The sequence below is a fragment of the Lucilia cuprina genome, chromosome 5 (genome assembly GCF_022045245.1).
Source record: "Lucilia cuprina isolate Lc7/37 chromosome 5, ASM2204524v1, whole genome shotgun sequence".
NCBI classification, from domain to species: domain Eukaryota; kingdom Metazoa; phylum Arthropoda; class Insecta; order Diptera; family Calliphoridae; genus Lucilia; species Lucilia cuprina.
The window spans coordinates 45,960,460-45,975,869 of NC_060953.1; the positions used below are offsets into that span (position 1 = coordinate 45,960,460).

A 15,410-nucleotide genomic window follows, 5' to 3' on the forward strand; every position below is an offset into this window, starting at 1 on the left:
GTTAGTTAGTTAGTTAGTTAGTTAGTTAGTTAGTTAGTTAGTTAGTTAGTTAGTTAGTTAGTTAGTTAGTTAGTTAGCTAGCTAGTTAGTTAGTTAGTTAGTTAGTTATTTAGTTAGCTAGTTAGTTATTTAGTTAGCTAGTTAGTTAATTAATTAGTTAGTTAGTTAATTAGTTAGTTAGTTAGTTAGTTAGTTAGTTAGTTAGTTAGTTAGTTAGTTAGTTAGTTAGTTAGTTAGTTAGTTAGCTAGTTAGTTAGTTAATTAGTTAGTTTGTTAGTTAGCTAGATAGCTAGTTATTTAGTTAGTTAATTAGTTAGTTAGTTAGTTAGTTAGTTAGTTAGTTAGTTAGATATCCTCTTATTTCATTCGGTTCAGATAACATATTACAAATCCACTTCTTTAGTTAAGAAATTTCAATGCCTGACTTCCTCTTTTTTAAGGAAGTGAATAAAAAGTGGTGCCTTGCTTATCTATTGCATGTGTGTGTATGTACAAAGTAACGACTTTTAACTATACGACCAATTTTTGAATTCTTTTCCCAGTTGCCATGACTTTAACAACGAAATGTTGAGGACATGTTGAGTATGGTGTCAACAATAAAGACAACAAGATGATTATGGTGATGATGATGACGATGATGAGGACAACAATGATGTCGTTTATTGTTATTGTTGTATAATTTTGCTGTGTTTTGCATTTAGCTTAAGGATTATTTTCTTTCATGAGCCTATTTTCAGTACTAGACCATTTTTGTGCTTTATACCAGTTATGGGCATTTTTTTTGAATAATGTTTTTGAGTAAGAAAAGCTACTCTGACAATATATCTTTGGGTAAATATAAATTATTTTTTATTTCTGTGTTTTTGTTGCCCACCACTGTTTATCGTTGCTATACATAGTACATTTATTCATTGTTTTATTTACTGTTGCTTTAGTTGTTCTTCTTGATGCTGTTGTTTAAAAGTCACTTTTGATTTTTATAGCATTTTATAATCATACAAATATGCATTTTTATGATTTTAAGTTTTCATACGCATTCTGTCATGCCATCACTTTGAATTTTTCTAGAATCAACATTGTTTTTTCTATGCTTTCTTAAAAATTATATTTTCATCGCTACAATGGGGAAATTTTTATCACAAAACAATCAAAATATGAATCCATAACAAAAGTGCTAACTAACTTTAGTTTTTAGAATTTAAACCGTTTACCTAATCATATATTATATACAATACCTTATAAATAAATAAGCCTAAAGGTTTGTAGACCATATTTGTGGTTACAACGAAGGGCTTCTAATGTAGATATTTCATAGAATTCATGTTTCATAGCTTCAAAGCGTAAATTTGTTAAAAACCTACTGATTTTTATGTCAATTTAGTTGTTATTCCCTACACCACTTTAGTGGGGAGGGTATATTGGGTTTGTGCTGATGTGTGTGATACACCATAATATTGGTCTTTTTCCCACCTTAAAGTATACCATCCGTCCGTCTGTCCTAGCCCCCTTCAAAATTTGACTTAAATATCCACAATTTTATTCAACAATAAATGGCTTAAGTTGTAGGGTATTATATGGTCGTTCTAATTTCATACTTGTTTTTCTGTTGAAAGAAAACACGAGCCTAGATGTTTTAAACGATATTTCCTTTATCTTTTTCTAAATGTTTCCTGTTTTTAAACTTTTGCTCAGATGTTATTATTACTTTGTAGAAAAACAACGGGTCATTGTATTCTTTCGCTTGAAATTTAAACAAAAAGTTTGCACGTGTTTTTAATTTTTCATGGTTTTCTTTTTTTTAATTACCTTTGACCTTTTAAATTTAGAAAAACTAATACATTAAGAGAAAGTTTTCTATGTCCACAAGCTCAATGAATTAAATACGCTTTAGTGAACATAGGAAAAAATGAAACAACATATTATTAAGTTGTCATGAAAAATACGTCACAAAAAATATCATAGCTTTGGTTTTAAAATATATATATTTTTTGGCTGATGAATATTTTTAAATATTAAATTTATTAAAATATAAAAATTTTATTTTGTAATAAAATACGATGTATGAGGATTAAGAGATCGGCTCTAAACAATAATTTCTATATATGTATAAAGGAAAGATCTGGCGATAAAACACATATTGAGTCATTTTTTTTTCTCATACATTTTTATTATTCATAAAACATTTTTCTTAAGTAAACCTTCCTACTACCATATCTTTATAATAGTCGCCAGCAATTGTCGTTGTAAGAGAAAAAAATCAAATTTTAATTTGAAATTGAAATCGTTAACAATTTTTCAAAAGGTAAATTAAATAGACTCTTGCAGTTGGAGCCTTTTGCAATTCACCAGCAAAAGTACAAGCAAACTTTAAACAGTATAGTAAAAAAGTAAAACAGAAAGCAAAATACAAAAATTATTTACTTTAGCTAACTGCTGAGAATTCTTTTAACATTGATTATGCTTATCGCCTAACTAAATTAACTAACGACATATAAAACTCTCATAAATTTTAACAAACCATTGTCTTAAGAGTTTTTATAATTGCCTTTATCAACAGAAACTGTTTGACTATTTTAATGCAGTGTATTTTGTAAACAATAAGAAATCCATTATTCTAGCTTTTGTTCATCAAAAGCGTGAGTGTGTTTGCCATGTGACAACATAATATAAAGGAATTTAAGAACTCTATTTATACACTACAAATACAAATCACTCCTATACTTTCACATTTCACAATTCAACACAATAAACATTTTCTTTTTAAAGGAATATATCAGATTATGCTAAAACCGAAGTCTATACTATAGTCAAGACTGTAGGTTATACTATAGCCAAGCTATAGTCTATACTATTGTCAAACTATAGTCTATACTATTGTCAAACTATAGTCTATACTATTGTCAAGACTATAGTCTATACTATAGTCAGCACTATAGTCCATACTATAGTCAGCACTATAGTCTATACTATAGTCAGCACTATAGTCTATACTATAGTCAAGGCTATAGTCTATAATATAGCCAAGACTAGAGTCTATACTATAGTCAAAACTATAGTCTATATAATAGCGAAGACTACAGTTTATGCTATAGTCAAGACTATAGTCTATACTATAGTTAAGACTATAGTCTATACTATAGTTAAGACTATAGTCTATACTATAGTCATGCCTATAGAATAAACTATAGTTAAGACTATAGTCTATACTATAGTTAAGACTATAGTCTATAATATAGTTAAGACTATAGTCTATACTATAGTTAAGACTATAGTCTATACTATTGTTAAGACTATAGTCTATACTATAGTTAAGACTATAGTCTATACTATAGTCAAACCTATAGACTATACTATAGTAAAGACTATAGACTATACTATAGTCATGCCTATAGAATATACTATAGTCAAGCCTATAGACTATACTATAGTAAAGACTATGGACTATACTATAGTCAAGCCTATAGACTATACTATAGTCAAGACTATAGACTATACTTTAGTTAAGACTATAGACTATACCATAGTCAAGACTATAGACTATATACTATAGTCAAGACTATAGACTATATACTATAGTCAAGACTATAGAATTTACTATAGTCAAGACTATAGAATTTACTATAGTCAAGACTATAGAATTTACTATAGTCAAGACTATAGACTATACTATAATCTTGGATATAGTCTATAGTCAAGTCTATAGACTATGCTATAGTCAAGACTAAAGACTATACTATAGTCAAGACTATAGACTATACTATAGTCAAGACTATAGACTATACTTTAATCAAGACTACAGAGTGTATTGTGGTCAAGGATATAGTCTAAACCATAGTCTATAATATATGTCTATACTATATTCTATACTATAGTCTGTACTACAGTCAATAATCTTCAGTTTATAGTCTTGACTATAGTATACTCTATAGGCTTAACTATAGTATAGTCTATAGTACATACTATACTATAGTTAAGCCTATAGACTATACTATAGTCAAGAATATAGACTATAATATAGTCAAGACTATAGACTATAATATAGTCAAGACTATAGACTATACTATAGTCAAGTCTATAGTCTAAACAGTAGTCAAGACTATAGTCTAAACTATAGTCAACACTATAGTCTAAACTATATTCAAGACTATAGTCTAAACTATAGTCAAGACTATAGTCTAAACTATAGCCAAAACTATAGTCTAAACTGTAGTCAAGACTATAGTCTAAACTATGGTCTACAATATAGTCTAAACTATTGTCTACAATATAGTCTTTACTACAGTCAAGACTATAGACTATACTATAGTCTATACTGTAGTCAATACTATAGTCTATACTATAGTCAAGACTATAATCTATTTTGTAGTCATGACTTTAGTCAAGATTATAGTCTATACTTTAGTCGCGACTTAAGTCAAGATTGTAGTCTATACTATAGTAACGACTATACTGTAAATAAGTCTATGGTCTATACTATGTCAAGAACTATAGTCCAGGCGCAGATCCATGGGAGTAAAAGATTCTGACATTTATCAAAAAAAAAAAGTAAAAACCATAATCAAAACTAGAGTTATATTCTAAACTTTTGTCAAAACTCTAGTCTACATCATCTTCAAGATTATAGTGTAAACTAATAGCAAATCTATAGTGTATATTATGGTTGATAATCATATTTCCCTAAAAAATATTTATTGGGTATGTGCATAGCAACACCACCACCATCACTCACATGACTTCACATTTGTGGAAAATTAATTTTGTTTTTCTTCTCTTTATGACACATACGGATTGTTGTCACTCTTAAAACAAGACTTGATAATTTGACAATGACAAATACACGTATTTCACGTATCCATACGATACGTTAAACATTAAACTAAAATAAAATGATTAATTAACATTATTTAGTTTATTTGTCGTCTTTTAATGCTTTTGTTCTTTTGTTGTACAAGTATTTTAAGTTGTCATTAAACTAATACTTATTACTATATAGTAATTTGTATTTTATATAGTTTTTATTTGAAATATTAAATCATTTACTATTTGTTGTTGTTGACAAAGGAAAACTTGCTCAAGTAGAAAAGGACATTTATAAATTTTGCTGGTAGAGGGTAATTGCTAAATATTAAGGTGAAAGGATGTTAATTTAAAGAATAGGATTAAATTTATATGGATTTTTATAATAGTGAAAAGTCGAATCTAGTCTGTGAACTTAAAATCAATAAAAACGTTACTTTTAACTACTCACCTTTTTCATAAACGTCATCACATTTGTTGGCAACATTTTGTTGTTTGTTTTTATTTTTTTGGTTGTTTTGAATAAATTTAAAAATTCTTGATTGTTTAATATAAATTAAAATATCACTTAAACAATATATTTTTTTTTTAGATATTTATAAGCAAATTGTTTTATTAATTTTCTTTTAATTTAAAATTTTATTCTTTAGTTTTGCTTTAAAAGAAGTTGTAAATATTGTCACGTTTTTTGTTATTTATTTTATTTTCATTTTATTTAAGAATATTTCATTTGCTTGTTGATTTTATTTTTTTTTAATACACAACTTTTTTTCTTTTGCTTTTGCTAATATTTCGTTATTTTTTTTTTTTTTTGTGTATTTTATTTTAGAGATTTCTTTTAATTTCTTGTTACTTTAGTTTGTTTGATGAATAAAATTTTAGTTTTATTTTCCTTTTAAATTATTTTTTTCCAGACAAAGACCATTTTGTTGGCATTTTTGTCTTATTTGTTTTCTTTTTTTTCTGTAAGTTGCTTTTAAAAGGATTTGTAAAAATCTGCAAATAGAAGATAGAATTATTTGTATGAAAATGTGTTTAATTAATTAAAAAGGTTTTGAAATTAAAGAAAAAAGAAATCAAAGTGTAAATATTAAAATAAATTTTACTATTAAAACTATAGTTAAGACTTAAAACTGCAATAATGGCAGGGTTGAAGATCATAGAATAGTCAAAAATTTAGTCTATACATAGTCAAAGCTCTAGCCATGAAAGCAGCCTTAACCCATGTCCTTAGTTCAAACTATTGCTGAAACGACAGTATATTTAACACTAGTGATAAGGCTAGACACTAGACTAAATTAAAGGTTAAAGTCTAAACTGTCTAGTCGAGTCTATAGGTAGTCAAACTCTTTGGCTAAAATGTGTAGACAATAATAGATTTAAATGTTATAAAACTGACTTTGCACAAAATTTCAGTATATATAGTACATTCGAGACTAAATTATAATCTTGAATATATTTTTTGAATGTTACAATCTCAACTATTCTAAAGTTAATAGTTTGAAATATAATCTAGACTACAGTTTAAGACAATAGTGAAAACTACAGTCTTGGGTATATAATAGTCATGACTAAAAGATAAACCTGAATGTACTGTATGAAGGTTACAGTATAACTAGTTACTAAAGTCTAATTCAATCTATATTTAACATATAATTTATATTTTCTTCTATTATGAATAAACTATAGACAATACTTGTTTGAAATAAATACTTTTTCGATGGGGACCTTTGAATTTTTCTTAAAACATAAAAGTCTCTAATAGTAATTTAACTTGGTCGTATGCGTAACATTTGCATGAGTTTTAATATAAATAACACTAATACGCAGCAGTATCAAAAAATTCTTAATCTAATATTTTACAAAAAATATTCATTACCACTACTACGTATACACAATATTTAATTACTTTAATAATTATAATATAACTCATACGCCCTGATGTTCAAGGAAAAATAATTTTATTAATTACAATTATTATTATTATTTTGTTTACTTCAACATTATGTCAATAATATATGTATTTTTATAACTTTATATTTTAAGTATTATTAAATATTATTTTGCTTTTATAGTTTTATAAATGGTACATTGCTTTAGGTTTAAAATATTTAAAAAAAAATGCTGAGTAATTTTTATTGAAAAATACTATATACATATGTACACGGAAAAAATTTTCAGCATTAATGTTATGAACTGCTTTCATGGACAAAAGTTAATATTAAGTTCCTTGTATGAATTTTTATTCCCACCATCAAAAAAGATGGGCAGTATATTGATTTTGTCATTCCGTTTGTAACACATCAAAATATTTGTCAAAGACCCATAAAATTATATATATTCTGGGTCCTCATTAAATTCAAAAACGATCTAGCCATGTATGTCTGTCTGTCTGTCTGTCTGTCTGTCTGTCTGTCTGTCTGTCCGTCTGTCTGTTGAAAGCACAATAGAGTCCGGATAGAAAGAGCTAGAGGCTTGAAATTTCACATAAATACTTCTAATAGGTAAGATTTGTTTGCTATAGAAAATGGGCAATATCAGTTCACCTTTTCGGATAGCCCCCATACAAGTGGTAGATAATGAATTTCTTTTTCAATTTTTTTCATAAATATCGTAGAAAAATTAATACTTTTTCGAACTTTTATTATTCTGAATGAAAATGGTTTGGGAAAAAACATCATATTCAATTCATTATATTTATTAACAAATTCATACCAGATGTGAATAAATTTTTTCTGTGTATTGTTTAAATTAAATATTTGTTTATTGAAATATTATTAAATATAGCCATGTCTGTCCGTCCGTCCGTCTGTCTGTCTGTCCGTCTGTCTGTCTGTTGAAAGCACGATAGAGTCCGCATGGAAAGAGTTGGAAGGTTGAAACTTCACATAAATACTTCTTATAGGTAAGATTTGTTGGGTATTGAAAATGGGCAATATCAGTTCACTTTTTCGGATAGCCCTCATACAAGTGGTAGATAATGAATTTCTTTTTCAATTTCTTCATAAAAATCTTAAAAAAACTAATACATTTTATGAACTTTTAATATTCTAAATGAAAATGGCTTGGCAAAAAATATCATATTCAATTCATTATATTTATTAACAAATTCATACCAGATGTGAATAATTTTTTTCTGTGTATTGTTTAAATTAAATATTTGTTTATTGAAATATTATTACATATTTCTTTTTTATTATAGATTTATGTAATAATATAAAAGTTTTTTATTTTGATTTTTGCAATTTAATATTTTGTTATACCCTACACTATTATAGTGGGGAAGGTGCATTTGTGCGGATGTTTGTAACAGTGTTAAGTTTAAAAATCGAATCAGAATCACTTTCTGAGACGTTTTAGCTATGTCCGTCCGTCCGTTCGTCCATCCGTCCGTCTGTGTGTCCATGTAAACTTTTTTGTGCACGCTACAGGTCGCAATTTTCAAGATAATTTGATTAAATTTGGCCTAGCCACCATACAACCGTACCAATACCAAAATATAGCAATCGTCTCAGAATAATTTTCTGAGTCATTTTAGCTATGTCCGTCCGTCTGTATGTCTGTCTGTCTGCCCGTTCTTGTAAACCTTGTAAATAAAGTACATGTCGCAATTTTAAAGAAAATTTAATGAAATTTTGTAAATGTTCTTATATTGTCCCATAAAAGAAGCTTATTGAGCTCCCATACAACTGAACCTGCCTCTACAACAAAAAAAAATCGTATCTCTACAAAAAGCTGCAAACCAAGTTTTATAAAAGCCTTGATGACCCTCAAGAACTTTATAATTAAAGGACCTCATTTGACCCTAGCCCCTATAAAATGCTCCCTACAAAATTTTACTTTAATGTCCACAATTTTAAGTTACAATTCAACTTAAATGCTTTGCTATGGAAACTAAATCACATTGTATTTTTGTAACAGGTGCATTTTTTATTTGTTTTATTTAATTTCTTATATTTTTAATTGAACTTAAGTTTTAAAAATAAACGAAAACTCTGTATAGGTTAGTAAATATCTTTAGTTTACTTTAATAAAACTATTTTTATCAAGTAGTTGGATTATTTAAACTATCTCAATCAAATGCTGACATCTGTAAACATTTGTCATTGTTGCTTAAATAAGATTTATGCAAATATCCATAAAGTACATTTATTTACACAAATTTCAAATACATTTAAAAAAAAGTAGTAGACACATAAAACATATAGCTTTAGAAGTGATATTTTTCTAGAATTTTATATATTTAATGTAACAGGAAAACATTTATATTCTAAACATTTTTATTCTGTAAAATGAAAAAATAACATCAAATATCATTTCCTTTTTAATGTTGCCATAAAAAAAAATCCTTTATTGTCACACCAACACTATTGCAGTCGACAACATTTTCAACTGTGATGGGCAATATAAATATTATAAAATTTCTGCTTATGGCTTAAAATCGACAGCAAACAAATAACTTGCAATTATATCATTCTGCACTCATTTGTGTACTTTTAAAAAATGCCCTTAGCTGTTATATATTTCTACATTATAATCGTAAGTAAATGTAAACTTTTTATATGTTTATACTCAAGTGCATGTGTGTTTACAAACTTAGATGTATACAATTGTTTGCATTTGTACATGTACTTAAAATTTGTTTATCTTATTTTAAACATTTCATCTAAATATGACTGACAGTTCATTCTTTTAATTTTCATTTTATATTAGAAAGACAGAAATTTTCCATATACCCAGGATTAGTGAAGAATTTTATGGTTAGGAAATATAAAAATATTTTTATATAAAAATTTTCCATCATTATTTTACAATATGTTTCCTTTCATTCATTGTCCTTGTTATAGTTTTAATTTTTTTTTTCTTTTTTGCTTCTTTTAATCAACTGTGTGCTTCTCATGAGGGCAGAAATAATGAGCAGAAAAATTTTTTTCCACAAACATCACAACAGCAGTGTCTGTTCGTTTGTTTTATTTGACTGGTCTAAAGTTTTAATTAAATTATTTATGCTTTACAAACTTGCAGTTTTTTTTCCATGTAATTGATTATTATTTAAATTATATACTTGTAACAGCTTTTACTAATTTAATAATCTTTAATTTGTTTTATCTCTTATTTAGTTCATAAAATTTTTGCTAGATAATTATTGCAAATAAAGCTTTATTATGAATGTTCCAACCCTGACTATACCAGTGAAATAAAAAGAATCGAAAACAAATCTACTATTCATTAAATCTCCTTTTCTATGAAATACCTATAAGCTATTGAAAATCAATTTCTATGAAAAATACTTTCAATTCTGTTTGAAATGGCGAAATCGCGTGAATTAAAAATGTTAGAGTATTTTTGGTCTGAAATACAACTTTTAGTCTATTTTTAGGATGTAATGTATACAATTTCTCCCAAAAACCAATATTTGGATTGAAAATATAAAAGTGCGTTTTTCTCAAAAACTAAAAGAGATACTGAAAAAAAAGAGGAGAAATCTCTTTCATTTCCTACAAAAAGCGATATTTTGTAGGCGAAATCTGTGATCACTTTTATTTCTTACCAAAAAACGATATTTTGAGTGAAAGTATAATCTACCGTTTTTCTCGAAAACTATAAGAGATACACCAAAACATGCAAAATCCGCGATCACTTCTATTCTATACTAAAAAGCGATATTTTGAGTATAAATATAAAAGTCTACAGCAAACACAAGCGAAATCTGTGATCAATTTTATTTGCTAACAAAAACTGTAATTTTCAGTAAAAACATAAAATTACGTTTTTCTCGAAAACTATAAGAGATACAGAAAAAACAAGCGAAATTTGTGATCACTTTTACTTGCTGCCAAAAACTGTTATTTCGAGTGAAACATAAAAGTCCGTTTTTTTCGAACACTATAAGAGATACTACAAGCTCACCCTAAATTATACCAATAAGATTAAAATCACTTTTTAGTCAAATAAACTATGTCCGTTCGTCCATCTGTGTAAACCATGTATACCTTGAGCACACGCTACAGATCGCAATTTTTGTAAAAATTTGATAAAATATGTTTAAATTTGTCCCTTATTTCACACATTTTCCATACAACTGTACCCCACGAATATGACTTTTGGGCTCGTAGACGTAGAAAGTTATTATTTTTTTTTGAAGAACTGGTTAACGTGGCAGTTCACTACGCTTAAAAAGTCAAGTAGAATCGAATAGACTCTGTAACTTTTAAACTTAACGTTCAAACTTCTTCTAGCGCTAGCTAGGTAGTCAGTAAGTTACTTACTTACTTACTTACTTACTTACTTACTTACTTACTTACTTACTTACTTACTTACTTACTTACTTACTTACTTACTTACTTACTTACTTACTTACTTACTTACTTACTTACTTACTTACTTACTTACTTACTTACTTACTTACTTACTTACTTACTTACTTACTTACTTACTTACTTACTTACTTACTTACTTACTTACTTACTTACTTACTTACTTACTTACTTACTTACTTACTTACTTACTTAATTTAACTTCTTAAACTTAAAGCTTCGATAAACTTCTATTTAAATCTCTCTATGTAAATTTGTCTTTTTTAAATTCTGTAGAAATAATTTGTTTTTTCTGTTAATATATTAAAATTTTCTTTGATTAACATCAACAAATCTTTAATTATAAACATGTTAACACACACACACACACACGGAAAAAATAGGTTGTAGCGACGTACAAACATATACGCGCGTGTATTTCATGTGTCAATACCAAGTATAGCAACAACTTTAACATCTAATAGAAAGGCAATGCATATAAATACTTGTTATTATCGTCTTAATTTCATCGTACTTAAAGTTAATTAAAATGTCAAATAGCATGTATCGTTTTGTGTGAAACCAAAATTACCAATGAAATCTTAAATAACAATTTTCTTTTCTCATTTTCTTGTTAAATTTTTCTATATATTCAAATTTTTAGAAATCACATAAAAACATACGCACACACACACATTTGCTAAGAAACACTCTTAAGTAAATATTTCATGTGTGTGGGTGTAAATATGTTTTTTTTTCTTGCAAGTGGTTTATAAATAAAATTCTAGCAATATGCTTGTTTTTTTAGTTAAGCATCAGACATCATTTTTATACTGCGATCTTCATCCTATTTTAAAATTTTCTGTAGAATATTTTTTTTGAGCAAAGAATATGTTGAACCTAGAAAAATCTCTGAAAAGTACCTTAAAAAAATCTATTCAACTGAACTTCAAATTAGTGCCAAATTGTACTTTCTTCAAACACGTATGTACATTTATTTAACATACTCCCCTATAAATATGCTACACTTAAGGTATACCATATGATTTTCAATTACACTCTATAGAAAAAACCTTGATTTTGTAATCAGAATAGAAAGAGCAAACAAAATAAATCTGTTGCTTCATATTGATTCTTAAACATTTTGCAATCATATAAATGTATATAATACATATGTACAAAACAATTGAAATCCTTTTACATTTCATACTCTCTCTCACACACACACACACACACACACACACACACATAAATAACAAGAACACTGCTAACTCAATACAAAAAGCAAAAAAAAAAGAAAAAAGAAAAAACAGCAGCAGTAAATAATATACAAAATACTCCTTTTCATAAAATACCCAGGGTAAAAATAAATTTTCATTATAGAAAATTATTTTAACTTTAAATGAGACAGTATGTACGTACATACAACAATTTTAGTTGTTGTCATTATGTCATGTCATGCTTATTATTAAATTGTATGAAATCATATGTATACTTAACAGTAGCAGCAAACATCAATTGCTACCTTTAGTCTAGAGTAAATTACTTATACAAGTAGAATCTAAATACTACACGCCTACAATTTGCTACTTAAAAAAAATAAAATATATTCTTAAAAAAAACGTTTTTACTAGAAAAATGTTAGCTGGTTGTGGCAAAAAAAAAAAAAAATTGTGTACGTGTTTGGATTTTCTAATTAAATTCATTCGAAATGAAATTATTTTAACAACACTGTCTATGCCACATTACAACCAAAAAAGGGCTGGAGTTGTTTTGGTGTTTGTTTGCTTATTTTAAGAGCATATTGTTTGTGTTTTTTTTTACTTTGCCAGGCAGCTTACCCACTTCTTAAGTCTATTACAGCTAAGGGCAATTTGTGAAATAGTAAGTAAAATATCGTTAGCTCTTATATATATATATATATATATATATATATATATATATATATATATAGATATATATATATATATATATATATATATATATATATATATATATAGATATATAATATATATATATAATATATATATATATATATATATATATATATATATATATATATATATATATATATATATATATATATATATATATATATATATATATATATATATATATCTTAGTTTTTATTATGAATTTTCATAACTATAATCTAGAGTATAGAGAAAACTATAGACAAGACTGTATAATAAACTATAGTCAGGATTAACTTTAAAATTATAACCAAGATAATGGGCTAAACTAAACTCAAGATATAGTCTATACTATACTGCAGTAAATACTATGGTCAAGGCTGTAGTCAAAACAACAGTACGGATTAGAGTCTATTCTATAGTCAATACTATAGTGTATACTATAGTCAAGACTATAGTCTATAGTATAGCCCAGACCATTGTATACACAATAGTCAAGATAATATTCAGGATTAATATAGTCTAGTCTAAAGTCTAGTCTATAGTCTAGTCTATAGTCTAGTCTATAGTCTAGTCTATAGTCTAGTCTATAGTCTAGTCTATAGTCTAGTCTATAGTCTAGTCTATAGTCTAGTCTATAGTCTAGTCTATAGTCTAGTCTATAGTCTAGTCTATAGTCTAGTCTATAGTCTAGTCTATAGTCTAGTCTATAGTCTAGTCTATAGTCTAGTCTATAGTCTAGTCTATAGTCTAGTCTATAGTCTAGTCTATAGTCTAGTCTATAGTCTAGTCTATAGTCTAGTCTATAGTCTAGTCTATAGTCTAGTCTATAGTCTAGTCTATAGTCTAGTCTATAGTCTAGTCTATAGTCTAGTCTATAGTCTAGACTACAGTCTAGCCTATAGTTTAGTCTATAGTCTAGTCTATAGTCTAGTCTATAGTCTAGTCTATAGTCTAGTCTATAGTCTAGTCTATAGTCTAGTCTATAGGATAGTCTATAGGATAGTCTATAGTCTAGTCTATAGTCTAGTCTATAGTCTAGTCTATAGTCTAGTCTATAGTCTAGTCTATAGTCTAGTCTATAGTCTAGTCTATAGTCTAGTCTATAGTCTAGTCTATAGTCTAGTCTATAGTCTAGTCTATAGTCTAGTCTATAGTCTAGTCTATAGTCTAGTCTATAGTCTAGTCTATAGTCTAGTCTATAGTCTAGTCTATAGTCTAGACTACAGTCTAGCCTATAGTTTAGTCTATAGTCTAGTCTATAGTCTAGTCTATAGTCTAGTCTATAGTCTAGTCTATAGTCTAGTCTATAGTCTAGTCTATAGGATAGTCTATAGGATAGTCTATAGTCTAGTCTATAGTCTAGTCTATAGTCTAGTCTATAGTCTAGTCTATAGTCTAGTCTATAGTCTAGTCTATAGTCTAGTCTATAGTCTAGTCTATAGTCTAGTCTATAGTCTAGACTGTAGTCTAGTCTATAGTCTAGTCTATAGTCTTGTCTATAGTCTAGTCTATAGTCTTGTCTATAGTCTAGTCTATAGGCTTGTCTATAGTCTAGTCTATAGTCTAGTCTATAGTCTAGTCTATAGTCAAGACTATATTCTATACTATAATCATTACTATAGCCTATACTATAATCAATACTATAGTTTATGCTATAGTCAAGACTAATTTTTATTGCTTTACAGTAACCGTTTTTAATAGCCCTTACATTGTTGTTAGCTATGTTGACCATCACTGCTTTGCTAATAGACCTTGAATTAAGACAGATAAAGAAAAACGTGTGTTTTTTTGAAAAATTTTTCTCTTTATTAAATTTCTTTTTTAGCTATTTTTGTAATTTTTTATTAACTCTGTTAATTTAAACACACACCTAGACGCCAAATAAATATTATAAAACATGAATTTTAATGGGTTCTTAGACTTAGTCTCTTTAGCAGACAACTGTTAAGTAACTAAGAAAGCATGATATTTATATATTTTGGGTATATAAAAGTAACAGATTTTGAAAATAATTTAAAAGGATAATGAATGGTAGAAATTTTCAAAAATATTTATAATAAAATATTAAAAGATGTGTAAATTTTTGTTAAATATTAAAGAAAAATTATTTGTTAATAATGATGCATTATTTCAAAGTGCAACCATATCAATATTATCTACCAAATATCATGTCCTAGTTGTTAAACATATTGTCATTTTAAACACTATAACACTAGATTTAAACTATCTCATTTCATCTTTATACATACACTCATACAAATGTGTCGTTTTTATGAGTATTTGAACTGTGAGCAACATGTTAAAGTTTATAACTTTTGCTTTTATATGATTTTTCTTTTATTTCATAAGAAGAAGTAAAAAAAAACAAGAAAGGAAAATCATGAAGAAAAAAATCCCCTTC

The 15,410-nt window shown here is 27.0% G+C and overlaps 1 protein-coding gene across 2 annotated transcripts in view; it reads right to left on the minus strand.

Annotated features, from left to right (window-relative positions):
• LOC111685605 (regulating synaptic membrane exocytosis protein 2) overlaps positions 1-5,627 on the minus strand; it is a 42,344-nt gene extending 36,717 nt beyond the window's left edge. For both annotated transcript variants that reach the window (XM_046951928.1, XM_046951929.1), the window contains exon 1: positions 5,249-5,627. In XM_046951928.1, the coding sequence (XP_046807884.1) occupies positions 5,249-5,284 (36 nt within the window). In that variant the 5' untranslated portion in view covers positions 5,285-5,627. The remainder of the gene's footprint in view (positions 1-5,248) is intronic.
• Between the last annotated feature and the right edge of the window lie 9,783 nt (positions 5,628-15,410).